Source organism: Callorhinchus milii, unplaced genomic scaffold (assembly GCF_018977255.1).
Source record: "Callorhinchus milii isolate IMCB2004 unplaced genomic scaffold, IMCB_Cmil_1.0 Scaffold1, whole genome shotgun sequence".
NCBI classification, from domain to species: domain Eukaryota; kingdom Metazoa; phylum Chordata; class Chondrichthyes; order Chimaeriformes; family Callorhinchidae; genus Callorhinchus; species Callorhinchus milii.
The window spans coordinates 122,368,165-122,388,351 of NW_024704742.1; the positions used below are offsets into that span (position 1 = coordinate 122,368,165).

Here is a 20,187-nt window from a genome sequence, read left to right on the forward strand (position 1 = left end):
GACAGTGAAGCAGCCATAAAATAATGGGTGTTAGGTTATCAAGATCTTCCATTAATGGAAGGAGTCCATGGAGTCCTGTAGCTCAGTGGTTAGAACACTCGTCTCGCAAGGGAGAGACATGGGTTTGATTCCCAGCAGGGTGAAACCTTGGGCAAGTTTCCTTTCTCCACATGCCTGATAATAATCACTCAAGAAAGAAAAAAATAACAAATTGGTCATATCAATCCACGACTGTTTGTGGGACACTGCTGTGCGCAATTGACTGCCGCATTTCACCCACAAATATACAGTCAATTCACTTTACAGTATATTCTGTGAAGCGCTTTGAGAAGTCTCAAAGAAGTGAAAAGTGCTACATCAAATGCAAGGATTATTATTATTAAGGTCAATAGTGCTTGAAGATTGGGATTCTCACAATGATCTGTAACCAGACCTTTTTCCTTGAAGTGAGCTTTCTGTGAAATGCTAGTCATGCTCTACTGTAGAATGCTTTAAAGCTGCAATGTGCTTCCTGATAAGATGATTGTGTATGTTCTGTTCCTCAGTCTTCCTTTTAACTATAGTCCTGTGTAATCTAGCAGCAGGGGACTGATTCTTCATCGTTATTTGTTTCTTTTCTTGATTTGTTACCTTGTGTTGCTATTCTCAAATTTTGTTCTCTTGAGGATTCTCATTGCCTTATAACTTCTCTGTCTAGTTCCATTCCCCTACTTTTTCCATGTAGCCTTTGATATTTTCCTTGTGCAACAGTTTTCAAGTGAAATTGTGTTAACACACACAAGCACACCAATATAATACCTACTGACATATCACACCACACCAATAGCGAGTGGTAGGTTCAAGCTCCATGTTGGGACTTGGAATCACTTAGTTGACACTCCAATGCAGTGCTGCGGGGTGTTGTATTGTCAGAGTTGCCGTCTTGGTTGGGATAAGTCATTAAACTTGAGTTCCCATCTGCCTGTTCAGGTAGATGTTAAAGACCCCGTGGCACTATTCGAAAAGGGAAGGGAGTTTCTCCTGGTGTCCTGGCCAACAATCCCCCAAATAAAATCTGTCACTTACTCCATGGCTGTTTATGGGACGTTGCTGGGTGCAACTGGGGGCCATGTTTTGACCACAAAAAACACAGTCAATCCACTTTACAGTATGTTCTGTGAAATGCTTTGAGACGTCTCAAATGACTTGATAAGACACTATATCAAATGCAAGGATTATTATTATTATTAATACAACCCATACTGGCACACTATTATTATTATTAAGGTCAATATTATAACACACATTGGCACCAATATAAGAGGGGTTGGGTTGACTGGGCTTTATGAAGTTGTCCAGTAATTGAAGCTGTGCTACGCAGCAAACATTTTTGACCAGCTCCTTTTAATATGAGGATCATTGCTATTCTAAATATGGAGATTCTTGGAAGAGCAGATGATCATATTTCCTTTCCTTTCTCCAAAGAAGTAAAATATGTTCCTTGTCCCAATCAGTATTATCTTCAGGCTACCAGTTGTAAAAAACAGAATTAAGTTGAACCCGAGCAAATCAATAAATAGCGTGCCCAGCATCCAAGTACATCAGCGATGTAACACTGTTATGTTGTAACATATCCAGGTGATGGCTTTGACTTGGCCTCTTCTGGAGGCTGAGGACTTGTCCTATTTACACTGGAACTGACACTGCCGTAAGAAATCTCCCTTTGCTGAAAGAGCTCTCATTTATGATCACTTGTTCAGGACAACAGTTACTAGGCGACAGCAGCTACAAATAAGATCAGCACCATTGGGTGTCTGGCCTGTAAGAATATGACATAATATGAGGTGGTATTCGCAGCTACAAACTTTTGATGTTCTGGAATTATAATTTCACAGGTTTTTCAGGAATAGAAACAAATTTGACATGTAGTTCAATCCTTGCCTACACCATAATGAGGAGAGAGATGCTGGATCATTAGTACGAGGATATCTTTCTGCGGTTTGTTTGATGTGCATCATGTGAAAGAAAACATTCTAATCCTCTTTTGTGTAGTTCTCCATCCTCACTCTGTGAGTCATGAGAAATAATCCTCCCGTAGTTGCACCAGCCGCTTTGCAGAAGGCTTTCCCTGTCTCTGCGCCAGGTGACTCACCCCAGCTACCAATGCTGCCCAAATCCAATCAGCACTTTCCCTCAGTCCTTGGCATCGAAATGTTGACCAAAGGCTCAGATGTTTCTGAGACATACTAAACAGTGTAACCCACCACAATTTTGCCTGGGAAGTTAAGTTTTTAAGTGGGTTTTTATACTGCACCAAGTTTGGATTTGAATTGAATAGTCCAGTGTTGGGTATGTGGTGAGTTGCTTTGGCTGAGATGTTAAACTAAGATCCTGTTTACCGATTCAGGTGAACCTTAAAGATCCCATTGCACTATTCAGAAAGAGTAGGGAGCTTTCTCTCATTGTTCTGACCAACAATACCCCAGATACAATTGATCACTCTCATCATGGCTGGTTGTGGGTCATTCCTGTGTGCAAACTGGCTGGCTGTGTCCATCTACAAATACACAGAATTTGAAGAGCTTTGAGATAACAACAACAACAAGATTCCATTTATAGAGCGCCTTTCACGTCGGGAGGACGTCCCAAGGCGCTGTACAGTTGGGTCAGGACCCGAGCAGGGGAGAAATGGTCAGAGTGAGGGGAGGGAAGGGAGGGAGCGAGGATGCGGTAGAGAGTCGAGAGGGAAGCTGAAGGCACGATCAAAGAGAAAGGTCTTGAGACTGACCTTGAAGGAAGAGGAGGCAAGGCGAAGGCACTGGGGGATAACGTTCCAGAGCCTACGGGCTGAGAGGCTGAAGGCCCGGCCACCGATGGTAGGGCGGTTGGGGCGGGGGATGTGGAGCAGACCGGAGCCAGAGGAACGGAGGGTACGGGCAGGTAGGTAGGGGGAGAGTAGGTCGGAAAAGTAGGAGGGAGCAAGGCCGTGAATGGCCTTGTAGGTGAGGATGAGGATCTTGAAATCGATCCTCTGGATGACATGCTCCAACTTGATAAGGCTTTATATCAAACATAAGGATTATTATTATTTCAGCGTGAGCGGAGTCAGTAGATAGAACTTATAATTACGGAATGTCACAATCAAATGCAAGAAAACATATTTCAAGGAACAATAATACACAGAATTACACTTGTTTCTTCAAGCAGCATAGTGGAAGTTCATGGGACAAGGCAATGTTTTTTGCAAAATACATTTTACTCAAAAGTTACACTATTCTAATTCTCTTGCTGAACATGTTAGTTTTTCAGCGTTCAGCCACGCCTTTAGTTCCTGATCTCAGCTGCGTTGTGATGGGGATTGTCAAGCAAAGGAAGTGAAAGTTGCTCCCAGGCTGGTTTCAATCCTTTGCAGCACCTGGTGGCTGATCAGCACTGATGAAAGCCTGGCAAGTAGATCAGTCTCCCAGCCTCTTGCAAACAGCAATGGAAGAGAACAGGAAGCAAAACCAAATACCGTATCATCAAAATCTTTGAGGAGTATATCCTAAACACTGTTATACATTTTACAATTCTCATCAGCTGGGTAATTTTTGCTGTGAATCTCAGGCCAATGGTGGTAGAGTCCTGGATTCCAGTCTTGGGTGTGCTGTGGCAGTGAGAGGCTATTTTCAAAGAATGTTGCATAATTGGTGTAGCGTTGACAACTGCTAGCCATCATTTTCTCTCAGTTTGTTCCAAGACCTGCTCTGCCCTGTATTTCTCAGTAATATATAACAGAGAAATTATAAATTGGAAATTAAAATTATAATTGGAAATTGCAACCGGATTCACCGTAACTTAGCATCAGTAATGGAGAATCCTACTTGTAACAGGTACTTTGCAGCTGGTTTGTGGCACCTCACTCCACACCGCTAAAAGTAGATCTTAGGATTCCTTCGAATTGGCAGTGATACACCCAACAGGATTCACCATTGGCGACTGTGCTTCTTTATGAGTGAATCTTGTTACTAACACCACTTATTTATTCATGTTGCAATGTGACAGAATACAGGGTGATCCCCATTATAATGTGGTGTTTTGGCTCCATAATATTAAGTTTATAATGGATCCGCAAAAATATAATGGCCATTTTCGGGTCACACAATCACTGCTGATGTCACTTCCAGTGCAAACTTGCTGGCTCCCTGTGCGCTCAGGACTCCAGCTGGTCAGCTGTGACCACTTCTCCCAAATGTCTCTTAATGTTCAAAACGTTTGTGAGTGTTCCTGACTTCCCTGTGTGCGCTAGTCCACACAGGAAATGTACCACACTTCCTGTAACCCCCAGTTCCACAAGGGCACCCATGTTCTAAGTGAACATGCTCTCTGGAGCAGCACTTTATATCAGGGTCACTTGGTATTTTTTAAAGTCAATTTACTTTAAAGTATATTCTGTGATTCAGACGTCTCGAAGACATGATAAGACGCTGTATCAAATACAAGAATTATTATATATTATTATAGTGTATTTGAAACTCCTGATCATAAAGTATAATGTGAAGGAAGAAAGCCCTTCAGGTGCCCAAAGAGTAGACCATGTTGTGCGAAGGTCAGAAAAGTATTTCCTTTTCAAGCGGCTGTGATACAAATAATATAAACTCCTATGGTTTAGGAATTAAGTCACATTTTTTTTCCTCCATAAAGAGACATCAACATTTTGGTTTGAATGTCATGTGTCAGGTTAAACACTGGAGCCCTTTGCATGCTGTCCAGAGGACAGGAATCCACAGGGGAGCAAAATGCACAGGTTCTCTTGAGATGCTCTTTTCCAACCATAAAGTTATTGCATGCCCTTATAACTGTAGTACTAAACATTTCTGGCTCAACCAAATAGCATTTCTACACCTAGAAAGCACGCGATTTTCTTTGCATTTGGTGATCATTATGGAAACCTTATTAAACTCTAGAGGGCAGTAAATACTCCGGATCCAGCAATTTCCTCCAAACACCAGCAACAGATGGATCCTGGAGTTAGGCAGGTCTGACGACAACTGAGTGGATTTTGCGGAAGTCAGTACTTCCCTGATGACTGTGGTTTCCGTGTTGTACGTCAGAAATGGTGCTCTTCGGCAGTTACATTGCCATTCTGCAGAATAAGACGCATTTTAGTTTACATAGTTCTTCCTGATTATGCTACGCGTGTAATAGCCTCCTTGTGTCAATTCATGGAATGTTTTACTGAACAGCTGGCCAGACCAAAGTCTGCTTCCCTCAGGAAATACCAAAAGACCCCAGAGAATTCGCCTACCACCTCCATCCTGTCTACCATCACTTCTCACTTACGTGTTTGCTTTTATAGAAGAAATAATAAACAGAGACTCATTTGCAAGGAAGATTTTTACTGTGGAAACTGGGTTTAGATCAATGTTTTAATGGTCCTCAGTGAAATCTCTGTGTGCTGTTGGTAAATTTCTACCCTTCGGCTGAGACTGACTCAGAAATGACACGTATGCATAAGATTCGCATATGGCACATAATAGATCCCACGGTCTCTATAAAGAGATGGTGCGGAATAATAAAGGACAACCACAATGGGACATTGGATATATTGCTATTGTTGTGGTTGGGATCCAAGTTTTCATTCCTTGCCTATTTTCAGACTGTCCTGGCCTGGAATTTTGCAACCTGCTGTTTTATGAATCTCAAAATCTCATGTGAAACTTGCAAATCATGCGTCTCAAATTAGCAACTCAAATGAGGTTTGTGAATATTGTATTTTAAATCCAAGTCTTGTCTCTTGTGACATTAGCTGTATAGCTGTGTATAGCACGCATGAACTTAACTTGCAGGCAAGTTCACTGGCAACCTGACAGCCCAGAGTTTAGACATCTTTAGCCCAGCTAGTCAGCGCTGGACATTGGGTATACCACTTTTCCAGGTAGAGAGATCCACAGCAGGCGTGTGCTATAAGTGAAGCAGAGCTATAGAGCTTTATGGAAAGATGCTGTAAGGAGGTTCTCTTGTTTTTTTAAGTATTTTACCCTTGATATAAGTACATACAGTGTAACACAATTTATATTTATATAGAGCCTTTCATGCTGAGAGAACGTCTCAAAACTCTTGACAGTGCTACCCGGGCACCCAGGCTGGGGATGGGTCACCCGAGCTGGAGCTGAGGCACTGGACATTTAGATGGCAAACATTGAAAAGTAGCATTTTTCATCTCAGGAATTGCAAATCAAATATAATACAACAACAACAGTTTGCATTTCTATGGCGCCCTTCATGTCGGGTAAAGTTTCAGAGCACCACTATTATTTGTTGTAATTTACCGCTTTAAGGAAACCTTCCGATGTGCTGTTTTCATTGACGATATGGAGGTTGACCACTATGACAACAACTGAGCAGGTTGTGCAGAAGCTTCCTTGATGACTACTTGCCTGATGACTGTGGTTTGCATGTTGTACGTCAGAGGTGGTGCTCTTCACCAGTTACTTAACCATTTTGCAGAATAGGACGCATTTAGGACTGCGTTTACATAGTTGGTGGCGGTTATATTACGCGTGTAATTGCCTCCTTGTGTTCATTTCATGGAATGCTTTGCTGAACAGCTGGACAGACCAATGTCTGACTTTTTGAATAGAAATTATGTATGAAATAATATTTAAAACGACCATTGAGTCATTCATTCACTTCCTGACACAAACCCAGCAACTGGGCTTGTGCTCTCAAAGGTTTCCTGTCAGTTCAGCATATGTAGTCTCACTTTGAACTGTAGTGATATTCGCATCACACCTGGCTAGTTTGTTGCAACCTACTAATAATTGGCAGTCTTACTTCCTGTACTTCTTCCTACGCCAACATTTCAAGACACCACTGCTGGAAAACATTCAATGTGATATCTTTCTGATGATTTTAGACCAAATACAAGCCTGATAATCTCAATAATGTTGCTGTGTTGGCAGGAAGCTATGATTCAATAATAACTTTGATCTCACTGTCCAGGACTGGCATTCCATTGCAGTGCTTGGCAGAGTGCTGAATTATTGGAAGTGCCACCCTTCGGATGTTAAACCAAGGTCCTGCCTGCAACTTCAGGTGGATATTACAGATCCCACAGCACTGAGAAGTGCTCCCTATCTCCTGGCCAAGAATCTCTCAGATAAAATTGGTCATTCACTTCATGGTTGTTTGTTGTTCATGTTGTTTGTAAGACACTGGAGTACGCAAATTGTCTGCCTGGCAAAATACACAATCACAAATGGAAACTTTTTTGATCAGCCAAGTGTCTGACACATGCAGAAACCCATCACTATGCTTAAGAGTATCCAAACCAAACTGGGAGTTCCATGCATTCCACCTACACAGGGAAATTCCTGTGTATTGTAAATATGACACAATAGTAATATAAAAATTATGTTGTTGTAAATCCCATAAAACAATTTGACACATCCTCCTGACATGAAAGGCACTAAATCAAATGTAAAGATTATTATTAATAATTTGAAATGCTTTTGTGCTGTGTAGTACAGCAGCCAAAGCATATGTGATATTTCCTGCAGATATATAGATGATAAAATATACTGGTAATCCAATAAGGAAGTTAGATGACTTTTAACAGATACAAAATTGCAAGCTTGCTTGGAATGAAGAATGCTTTTCAGCCCATTTGAGCTTTTCTTCCCAGAACACCAAGCTTACCTTCTTCTCATTGCAGGATCAAGCTGTGTCTTTAGTTGGTCAAGTGTCATGAGAGCAAAGCTCAATGGAATTGTGTGCATCATCTGCACCACTGATATTAGTCCACTGCTTTGAAATTGCTCGCTGGCATCTGCTGTTATAAATAATGCACACATTCGATACTCTGTAGTGGGCTTTAATTGAGGTTTTGCTCAGTCTTTGCATGGCATGGCTGTAAGTATAGACACCTGCTTTTTGCTGTGCTTCATGATAATAATAATAATAATCCTTGCATTTGATATAGCTCATTATCACGTTGTTGATACATCTGAAAATGCTTCACAGAATACACAGAAACCACAGTGCTATAGACTACGTCTAAATGCTTCCTATAAAGGGTTGAACTATAGGTAAAACTCTATCAAGAATTTTAACTTGTGGATTTTAACTAAAATGCCAGCATGATCGACACGGTGACAGTTCAGATTTGACAGAACTGTTTGTTTCCCAGTTTTTCCATTCCCCTGCTGACGGTGAAATCTCATGTTGTGTTATACAAGCTACATGTGCTGGCAGTATCTGGTGCACCCTGTATTGCCCATTCTTCCCATGTGAGCACAAACAGTGAGGTAAATCCACATCCATCCACACGTGTTCTTTCTAATGGGAGGAAGGGGCCCCAGACTGTTCCTTTCATCAGGGACACTGAATCCATTGATAACAGTCTCTATTGCTGCCCCGACTGAGATCAATAAACTCAGCCCAGACAAATGATCGAACCCAGTGCCCTTCCTGGTCTTTAACGCATCCAGTGAGTGTGTTTACGCATGGAGTGATCAGAGGAGACTAAATACTACAGTTTCACTGAAAAATACAGTTAGTTATGAGATCATTTTATATTTATTTAATATTACGAGGTTAAAAAGAAGTTGAATAATTAAACCTAAGCTTATGGTAGCGTTCAGTCCGATGCAATATACACGTGGACTGCTCCCTCCCTGTGATTTGCCTTCTTTTCAAAGGTTGCTACACTTCAGGATGAAGCTATCTTTGAAGTTGCCTTTTTGTTCTCCCATAAAAGGAGAAAATGTGATCTAGTTGTACATGAATTGAATCATTTTGGTTCTGAAGTACACCTGACACTGCTCTGCTTTCATTAGGTTTAAAAACATGCAACATTTGAGAGACTGGCTGCTATTGTGGTGAGCAAAGACTCCCAGTATGTTTCCATTACCATGTTATGAACAGAGTAATGCACACTCTGCGCAGTCTGCTTTGTTAATAAAGTATAACCACTGAACACAAAAAAACTTTTAAGCATACAACATGGATTGTATTCAGCAGCATCCAAGGTCATGGGAAAGGTTCAGATAAAGAAAGGCTTTCAGAGTACAAGAAAAGTAAATAAGGTGCTTCATTGCATCTACAAAGGATAGCATGGAGATCAAACGTGGCTGGCTATTTTGTTATTGTGCAAGATAATAGTCAAATTCTACTTAAGAGTATTATGCACAGTTCAGGTCACCTCACCATAGGAAGAGTATTATGACCATGGACATGGTACAGAAATGAGCAACAAAGATGACTCTATCAATAATTTAACTTGCGGAGTTTAACTTGTCTACTTTCTTTTTGAAACAATTTGTAGCTTCTTGTTTCACTAAGATGAATAGAAAAGGATACATGAAATTTACAGGGAATTTACAATAGCAACAACTTGTATTAATATAGTACCCTTCACGTAAGATAGCCTCTCGGAGGGAATGTTTCACAGTGGTGGGGCTGGATGCCGAGCAAGGGTTGAAGAGGAATTAAGGTGACCATAAGTGCGGTCGACTCTGTAGGTCTAATGTGGCAATTTAGCTCCTTTGAATGAGCTAGCATCATCTTAGGCTCAATGGGCCAAATGGCCTTGCCTCTCCTTCCCCCCCATCCATGCTGTCTGATTCTACCCGTACTTGTACTTTGTTCCTCAGTTTCGCATTTCAGCATAAAACATCCATTAGTTCTGGAGAATTACAGATAAAGTATATCCCGGTACAAAATAATCCAAATAACTTTCCGAGCTATAATCAAATACCAATATTACTTGAGGGCAGAAGAGCAGAGCGTAACAATGATAAAAAATGTATTGCCATTGCACTGATGGTTTTTCAAAGGGACAGCTCTGATAAAAGCAGATGAGGAGGGGTTGTTGTTAGGTAATATTCGCACTACATCTCCTTCAATGCAGGTTTGTGCAGTTTCAAGTTTCAGTCTTATTGTTTGTTCAGTCCCTAACCCCAGAAGTGTAATATGCCTGCAGATGTAGTCAGTGATGCAGTGCCGTTACTGTATGTCTCCCCTGTGTGAAAACAGGACATAGGGGTCAATTGGCTGACCTTGGCAAGGATAGATGTAGAATGCAAATAACCCACCGAGCTGCTAAAATGGGTACATTTACCAACAAGCTGGTGCTAAATCCCAAAGTGACTTGCAAGATATGGTGACAATACCTTTTACAATAAGTATTGGCAAAAATATAGCATGATAATAAAATAGTAATACTAATCCTTGCATTTTCTATAATGCCTTTGTCTCAAAAAGCTTCACAGGACTTATGGAAAAGTGTAGTGACTAGATTTTGTAGCTGAATGCGGCAGCCAATTTGCACAGAGCAAGGTTGCACAAACAGCTATGATAGGGAGTGACCAATTATTACGTCAATTTATATTCTGGTTTAGTAAAATACAACAATATTGCAGTTGAATGGATTCAACAACACTAACTATACGGCCTTGCTGCTTCCTACCTCTGCAACCTGCTGACCCCATATCAACCTGTCCGCTCCCTCCACTCAGCAGGCTGTGGCCTGCTCCACGTCCCCCACCCAGTCCGCCCCACCATCGGCAATCAGGCCTTCGGCCATTCTGTCCCCACCCTTTGGAATTCCATCCACATTCCCTTCATCTTGATCCCTCCCTTGCCTCCTTCAAGGCCTGTCTCAAAACCCTCCTCTTAGACTGCGCCTTCGGCTACCCTCCTACCCTCCCTGCCCTCCACCCTCCCCGATCCCTCGCCCCACAAATCCCTGACTGTCCAGTGCCTTGGACGTGAAAGGCGCTACACAAATGTAATTTTATATTGTACATTACCATAAACTCCAAATAACAGACAAAGAAAACGTAGTCATACCTTAACTAGTAGAACTTCTGTATCTTGCTTTGCTTTGCATATTTCTCTATGATACATCCCTCTTTTTTAAAAAAAAGTCTCCCTTGCCCTTTGTCTCTTAAAACTGTGCATCATTTCCTAATTAGTGATGTACGTGCTTTTTTTAACTTGGTTGTTTCAAGGAGTTTTCAACGATTTGAACGATCGCCTCATTTGTAAAAAGGAGCAGATGGAGTTGTGCTCTAATTTTCAAACATGTTCTATTTAAATCATATTTGCTGGAACATTTTCAAATGAAAGTTGCTGTTTGACACCAACAAATAAAAATAGAGATTTCTAGAACCATCCAGCTTGAGGTGGTGTTTATTGCAGAAAAATGTTTGGAGATACAGTGGAACCTCACAATGATGTGTTGTTTCAAGACATAACACTTTGACCATCTTTTTGGTCATCTTTCCCTCCCCACACCGTTAGGCATACACTCCCACCCAGCAAGATGCCTATCCAGCAGTGTTAAGCACATTGAGATGTCCTCCTAATGTGAAAGGCACTACATAAATACAAATTGTATTATATGTATTATAACATGGGCTTAATTACAGAGCAAACATAGAATGTGGACTCCATTCACTGGAATGCATACAGGTAGCCAGCTCACCTCCTCCCGCACTAAAAAATGGCTGACTTCTGGGTCATCGGGTTCTTGCTGTGCTCCTCATAAGAAGTAATGTCGGTGACTGGAAATTGACCGTACTATAGCCTGGCGGCAATTGCGAAACGCGTGGAAAGCGAGCCAGCTGGCTACCACTGCCCAGGGATTTTACGGACCCCCAAACTACTGCTTTAGATTGGGGCTCCACTGTATTCAACAGAATGCCATGCAATTTCAAAGAATCAACATAACGTTCATGATTAATGATGTGTAACCCTGTTTAAAATTCCTCCTTCGCTGGGAGATGAGCCGTGGGCAGCAGCAGTGGTATTCTCTGTATTTCCCCCGATACACTGATATAAAGCGTATCACTTCCATGGCATGAAAGGAGATGGTGACTACATCGCTCCTAGTTCCTGAGGTGGTGAAAGCCAGTTGAAATACATTATCAGTTGCCATGGCTACTCCTCAGCTAATACCTTATGATGCCTATTGGACTCAAGTCAAATCCTGTGGGAGAAAAAAGATTGGGACCAGTTTCTGTTCTCTATGACATTCCTTGAGTAACAAAATTCAATTCAATTCATTATAATTTTGTTTTAAATATGATTATAATTGTACTGTTGAAGAAGAGACGCACGCACCTGTAAAAGTTACTCTCATTTCATTACGGTGATCGATGTTGCTTCTGTGCCGGGACTTAAACGCTATTCGGAATTTAGGAACAAAAATGTTTCCTAAATTTAGCTGATGACTTTCAGCAGCACAAGCCTCAGTGCGTGAGTTTGAGCAGTGACTCCCCATTCCGTCATGTAGATTGTACACCCACTGTCACGACATAGTTTAAAATAAAAAGGTGATGTGAGGTGGCTTGGGATAATCATGTGCATAATGAGGTATGGCCATGTCTGCTAATGCCCTTATCTTTCCAACGGGTCTTTTTAAAAAAATATTTTGGTTTCCCTGTTATAAACAGCAAATTGGCACTTTTTTGCAGTGTGGAATTGCATGATTATATAATTCATTAGTAGGAGGTTGGAGAATATATTGGAGCAGTGGAAGCAATTTTGGTAAATATTAAATGAGATCTTTGTGTTTCAGTAATATCAGAGCCACTTCAGTTACACCCACAGTGAAAGTACATTGGATGCTAATAATGAAGCTTCACATTGTTTTTTGCTGTTTGTGGAAGTGTTTTGGACACTCTCTCATTGCCTGAAATTTGGTGCCTTCTATTCAGAGGTGTGAATGGAGCGTGATCGCACTTGAATCACTGTTGCTGAAGCATTCAATCGGTTTTGGGAACTGTGTGATTCGCCAGTCCAATTTCTCCAGATCGTTGCGTCCCCAGCAACCACAGGGTCAAATCTTGGGCACATCTGTCCTTGTTCCAGTTGTCTCCAGTTGCATCTTATTGCTAAGGCACCTTCTACAGTTTCTAAATAAAAAGGGTCATATATTTACGTGGACTCTGCCTGTAATACACTATTATAATGTTCTATATCTTAGTGTGAGCTTATTCAAATTAGTCAAACATTTATGAATCTCTGAAAAATATTGGAGGATTGTTGCATTTAAGTATGAATTCCCCCATTCCTCTGGATGAATAAATCATTTTCCAAACCTTTTTGCCATCCTAAATGTCAACACTCTAAATTATTAAAGATATGTCGAGCGTGGGCTGAGCTAAGAGTAGTTAAGGAAATGGATGTAGGAGACAGCTGCCATTGTCTTAGTTTTACTTTAAACCATATTTTCCCTATTTCTCACCTAAAATAAAAAGGTTATTCCCATGTTATCCTCACTTGCGTTTTTTTTGGTCAACCAGGTGCAGAATCCCATCATCATGTTTAAGAATATCCAAACCAAAGTGAGAATTCCATACTTCCCACCTACACATGGAAATTCCAGAGATGTTTATTGGAATTGAATGCACACTCTCCCTGTAGGGGTACATCCTGTTTACCTCATTCCTTACCTAATTCCCAAGGAGGACAGTTGCTATGGTCATATGAATGTGGGCGACCAGCTCCAGGCACCTCCACACATGCTGTCCCTCGGGCTCCTCAGTTGACCCTGAAAGAGGGGTCATCCTGGCTCAGTTGGTATCACTCTTGCCTCTGAGTTAGAAGATTGTCAAATCAAGCCCTATTCGGGGATTTTGTGCTCGGTATCTCGGCTGACACTTCAATGCAGCCCTCGGGAAGAGCTGTATTTTCAGAGGTGCCATCCTTCAGATGAGTCATTAAACAGATGTCACATCTGCCTGTTCAGATTTCAGGTCATTATTCAAAAATCTGAGTTCTCCCATTGTCCTGATCACCAATCCAATAGATAAAATTGTTCATTCATTCATGGCTGGTGGTGGGACACTGCTATTTGCAAATTGGTTGGCGACAAAATGCACAGGAACTCTGCAATGAATTTTGTGAAGCACTTTGAGATGTCCTCCTAACATGAAAGGCACTATATCAAATGCAAAAATTCTTAGGATTATGGACTTAAACATTACAGGGAGAAGTGACAAAATCAATTGATTTTGATTTTGAGAAAATCACAAAATCAATTGTGCTATTTTATGATTTGAGAATAAGCGGGTAGTTATTATTTTCATTATTATCATGCCCTGCTTGCTGTGTGCATATGTTGACTGCCTTTTCGTCGACTGCAATAGCCTTTGTTAATGTAAAGGAATCTGGAGTCAGTCCTGAAACTGCTGAAGCAGGTTTCTGTTCTCTGATGAACTGTTGCATATTTTGGGGTCTAAATCGTATGAAGGTTTTGAAGCTTTCGCTTTGTGCCTTTTATTAACAACAACAACTTGGATTTATATAGCGACCTCCACGCCAGACGGCGTCTCAGAGCGCTTCACAGTAACAGATCCCGGGGCCGAGCCAGGGGGAGGGGGAGGAAGGTGACCAAAGGCGCGGTCAAAAAGAAAGGTCTTCAGCAGAGAATTAAGTAGAATTATTAAATTAAGTAGAAACCTGTTTTCAAATGGAATTGGTCAGTTTGCTTAGCAACAGATACTATAAGTAGAGGAGAAAATGTAATGTGATTGTGAAGAGCTAAAGCTGCGGGGATATTACCATTAAATGACATTTAATGGAGAAATGAAGAAAATCCCTATTCCTGAGGATACGCTCTCCATTTGGCCAATCAGTAACTGGTACCTAAGCTTTGCTAGAAGCACTCTCTCTTCCTCAAAGAAAGAATTCATTGGCTGTCACAGTGGGTAGTAGGTGCGATTGCTGAATAGCATGTATAGCAACCGTGTTCTCAGTCCCTTATTTGGTAGCTCTTAACAGAAGCAGTCCTTCCAGTAGCAAAGCATCCTCACATACATTATTCATCAGTGCAACTGCCAGGGAGATGCTTGTCCACAATCCCTTCTTTAAAGCATTACTTTCGGCCAGAGCTTTCCACATGCCTTTAAAAACTCTTAATGCATTGTTCAGAGCCGGATTTGAATCGATGGCCATTTTACACCAGCCAGGTGACAAAGCAATGGGAATTAATAAGCACATTTCAATTCTACTTGCTCTATGAGTAATCAGTTTTACTGATTTCTGGAACTGTTTCACACCGATTCTTTGAAGGAGTACAGATTCTACATATTTCTTGAATTGTTTTTGTTGAGAACACTTGCAAGATGCCTGAAGCTAATTACCTGCTCTCTGTTTCCTGGGGCTATATAAAGGTATGCAAACCAAATGTATTTTTGTTGTGATCTAGAATTTAAATGTAAATGACCTTTATTGCAATGTTAAATTTAAGTTTTAACTGGATGCTTTGAATGTTAAATAGGTATACGAATGAAGGATACTGCAAGGCATCTGATTGCAATTGCCCTACTTGCTGTATGCATATGTTTCGTCAGCTGCAATAGCCTTTGTTAATGTAAAGGAATATGGTGTCAGTCCTGAAACTGCTGAAGCAGGTTTCTGTTCTCTGAACTGTTGCAAATTTTGGGGTCTAAATCGGATGAAGGTTTTGAGTCTTTCGCTTTGTGCCTTTTATTAAATTAAGTAGAAACATGTTTTCAAATGGAATTGGTCAGTTTTCTTAGCAACAGATACTGTAAGTAGAACATCAGTAGCAAAGGACCTTTGACATATTTGTGCTGTTAACCAGAATGGAAAGATACAAAGTTCTTCATTTGTTGATATTTAGTTTTAATCTGTCAAAAATCCTTCCAGCCACTCATTGCAAGCTTTCCAGGCTCCCTTAATTTGTATTTAAGCAAATAGATGAAAACGTAACAAATGTTTAATAATTAACAGAGTTCCTTGCTAAGAATTAAAGGAGTTAACTGAGTTCTTCAAGTCGTTTAAGATACTACCCTGTGTGAAGGGTGCTGTATAAATACAAGTTGTTGCAAATTAACCAACCTGTGTTGGTTTGGGCTTGCAAGAAAAAAAATAAGAAACAAAAATGCATTGCAAGGCTGTAATCACACTCGTAAGAGTAAAACTCATCAGAAAAGAAAGAAAAATGTTTGCATTCAGCAAAACTGCCTTATATTTGAAACCAGAAAGAGAAAGAGAAAGGCTCATTGTGGAGGAGAGGGGTTAATTGTGGAGGAGAGGGGTTAATGGTGCAGGAGAAGGGTTAATTGTGAAGGAGGAGGTTTGGTTATGCAGGAGAAAGGTTAACTGCAAAGAGTTAATTGTGAAGGAAGAATGGTAACTATGAAGGGTTAATAGCGAAGGAGAAGTGTTATCTGTGAAGGAGCTTTCCCTTCTTCACTGATTCATTCTCCCATCACGTAACCACCTCTTCAAATTGAAATGACCATGATCTGATTCTCTTTGGAGTGAAATATTATGTCTGAACTATATTTTGAAGTCCTGTTAATTGACTTTTCCGGCAAAAAAAAAGATATCATAGAAGATGACTTTGATTGTCAGAACCCTTTCTCTTGTTCAACGACATCACCTTTTCTGGTGGAAACAATGGAATTAATGGTGGGCTCCTATATTACATTAGATATTAAGATTCTTGCACGGCCCCCCTCCCTCATATTTCCTGCTACCATTCTCTTGACATTGGAATTAGTCCAAAGCATATTTTCTTTTCAGATGATGACAATGTACTCTGACCTGATAACTACAGTATTGAAGAGCTCCTTTGTGTTTTTCAGCCAGTCCAGGTCCAATTGGAGAACACACGGCAACTAAGGCAGCAGTGCTTTGATCTATCCATTTGCTTGTCAGGCGGTCTTGATATTGATTAATCTGAAATCTTGTAATAACCACAAGCAGTAACGCTGTGCCAACAGTGATTCCGTCAGTTTATTCTCTCTTATGCATTCATATTTTTTGCCAAATTTATATAATGATGCCTTTTAATTGTGTCACTTCTAAAGAACCCAGCATAATGTGACAATAATCATCTTCTATCTAATATGAGCACCACTCCCATAGGCTGGGGTTTCCTCAGGGAAGGACAGCTTAATCATTTTGTAATTAAAATCTACAATATGAAGCTTTCCCCCTATCCTCCACCACCCAGCTTTCCCCCATGATTTAGAGCAATAGGAAGCGGTTAGCGATGCTAAGTGAGTGCTAAGTTAGCTGATCGCAGGCAGTGGCGAGGGCATCACAAGCGGGCTCAGTTCCCCAGGGTGTGGGGGGGGGCAAGATCTGCCTGGGTCACATTCCTGATGGTGTCCTCTGATCATTGCAAGAAAGTGCTCTGTACGGAACAAATTGGATTGAGCTGGATTGTCATGATCAAGATAGCCTGCTGGTATCCACTAACTGGGCTGAGACGTGAACAACGGGCACTTGCCTAACACCTTGGGTACCAAACCCCAGCATCTGTGTCAGTTTCCTGTAGAGGAGGATGGGAGAAATTAGAATGGGAAGGGGGAATTTTCATTGGTGAATATTTAATACTTTTTGTGATATCTTGCCATTTAATAATAGATAATAATAATTCTTGCCTTTGATGTAGCGCCTTCTCATATTTTTGAAACGTCTCACAGGATATCCTGTAAAGTGGATTGACTGTGAATTTTGTGTGAGAAACATGGCAGACTATTTGCCCACAGCAATATACCACAACCAGCCATGGAGTGAGTGACCAAATTTATTCGGGGAAATATTGGCTAGGACACCGGGAGAAACTCCCATCTCTTTTCGAAATAGTGCCAAGGGATCTTTAACATCCACCTGACCAGGCAAACAGGATCTTGGGTGTAGCATCTCATATGAAAGATGACACCTCCAACAATGCAACACCCTCTCCCCCAACACTGCATTATAGTGTCAGCTTCGACTGTGTGATTCCAAGATCCACATGGGGCTTCAACCAACAATCTTCTGACTCAGAGGCGAGAGAGCTACCACTGCGCCAGGCTGACACATTTATTTTGATGTATTTTGTTTTCATAAAATTGCAGAATGTTACAGCACAAAATCTGGTCATTCCAAAATAGTGTTTTTTTTACAGCATGTTAAAAAAAACACTTTATTAGTTGCGCTACGTATCACCCTCTTGCCTGTTAGGTGGAGGTTAAAAATCCCAATGGCACTATTTGAAAAGAAAAGTGAGTTTGTCCCAATGTCTTGACCACCAATTCCCCAAATAAAATTGATAATTCACATGGCTGTGAATTAATGTGTGCAAATAGGCTGCTGCATTTGCCTAAAAATATACAGCAGTGGCGGCCAACCTTCTTGGTCCTCCAACAAAATAAATTTTCATCAATCAAGAATTATTCAATCAAGAAACAACTTGAAACAAAACGTTGATGCAAAACAGACTCACCCAGACTCGTGCGAATGTTTGCTGGGCCACTTCTTGATGGCCCAAAGCCATGGGTTGGCCGCCACTGCTTTAAAGTGTATCCTTGAACTGCTTTGAGAAGGCCTCCTGACATGAAAGGCGTTATATCAAATACAAGGATTATTATTATGGAGGTTTAATATTAAAGTACATGCAGATGGAATGGAATACAATAAATATGATGATTCTACATGGTTTGATAGTTAGATCAAAAATGGATAGACAATAAGTTGATTTTCCTCTTTCAAAGCCATCTGATCCTAAAATCCATTTTCTGAAATCTTACTAACCTTTTCATACTGCCAACTACACCTCTTTATATGCTTAAAAGTCAAGTTGGATGATTTTACCAATAAAATTAATTTCATGCCTCATGATTGCTGAGGTGAAAATATTTTCAGTATTTGGATATTAAATCTTTTAAAAATATGTATCACAATGAAGTGACAGACAATGCCAAAGGTTAAATTGAGTCATGTATATTTGCTCACAAAGCTCCATTGTATCTGAGCTATTCTCACCAAACACCAGGATACGAAATGTACAAAATGGAACTGAATAACCTGTGTGATGGAGTGTATTTGGATGAATGGCTGTAAGGGACTTTGCAGAAGATTATCAGATATTGTAATATGCAATAAGCATTTGATACATGCAACTTTAATGAATAAAATTAAATGCCAAGCATCAAAATATAACAAAAAAATTCTGAAATATTAATGTTTCTTATGTTTTTTTGCTTTATTTTACAGTTCAAGAGAATGCTCAATCGGGAGCTTACTCACCTGTCTGAGATGAGCCGATCTGGCAATCAGGTCTCCGAATTCATATCCAGTACATTTTTGGGTAAGTACTGTCAAGACTCAAAGCTTCCTTTCATTTGTAACCTTTTGGAATTAAGTGTAATTAAGATTTTGAGTGGAGTTTAATTTTATGAGAGACTGTCATTGGTGTTCAATATACATTATATATTAGTAGTGTCAAATGATTTGAGACATCCTCCTGACAATCCCACTAAGATGGTGGCAAGGGATTTTGGTCACTCTCATCTCCCTCCATTGATAACAAGATCCCAATGCAAGCTAAGGTTGTGGTTCAAACAGTTCTCCTTCCTGTTTCCAAGCTCCTGTGCAAGCAGTGGTGGGGTTTCCTTTGGCCCACTTGTGAAGTAAATGGTGGAAATGTGCCTTATATTCAGTGTTGATCAGTCAAGACTTCCAACCCAAGCATAAATTTCTTTATGTCTCATACTTACATAAGCACTGCTAAAAAAAACAAATCGTGCAACACAGGATGTATTTTCAAATGAAATATATTTGTCACTGTAATCAGGCGTTGGGTACTGTGTAGACAGGCATTATTCTCCTGGGTGCACATGGTATGGAGCAGAGATTCCCACTCATTCAACTACCATGCAGATGTAATGCCATTTGCCTACCATGATTTTGGTGGTATATTTTCAGAAAGCCAATTATCTATTCTGTGATGTACCCAAGAAAAGGAGTGACAACAATGTCATGCAGAAAGCCCAAATCAATTAATCTTCATGAATTATTTATATTCGGAATGATAACACACCATTCCATGTCTATTTTTTCTACTGTTTGCCTCTGCTCCATCACGCTGCACTAGATATGAAACAATAGGGATAATTTGACTCAAAATCGCTTCCTTTGCCTTTATCAGGAACAAAATTCTTGTTTCAGTAGTCGGAATTGTGTTCGAAGAATTCACAGGAATCGTTTTGTCTACAAATACAGTCAATACATTTTGCAGCGCTTTGAGACATCCTCCCAACATGAAAGGCATTGCATCAAATACAAAGATTATTATTAGTATTATTAATCATTAAAAAAATGTCGGATGTGATTGGTTTTCCAATTAGTTTTTAATGTTTAATATTTTTGATCTTTTTATATGCATTGCTGCTTGAAATAATGAAGGATTTTGTA

At 40.4% G+C, this 20,187-nt stretch overlaps 1 protein-coding gene across 4 annotated transcripts in view; it reads left to right on the forward strand.

Annotated features, from left to right (window-relative positions):
• The window catches only part of pde4d (phosphodiesterase 4D, cAMP-specific), a 360,576-nt gene that overhangs the window by 317,730 nt on the left and 22,659 nt on the right, over positions 1 to 20,187 (forward strand). For 3 of the 4 annotated variants that reach the window (XM_007892156.2, XM_007892157.2, XM_042335145.1), the window contains one exon: positions 18,988 to 19,081. In XM_007892156.2, the coding sequence (XP_007890347.1) occupies positions 18,988 to 19,081 (94 nt within the window). Of the gene's footprint in view, positions 1 to 14,813; positions 15,144 to 18,987; positions 19,082 to 20,187 lie in introns of those variants that run through there. The other variant, XM_007892158.2, reaches the window with a different exon arrangement.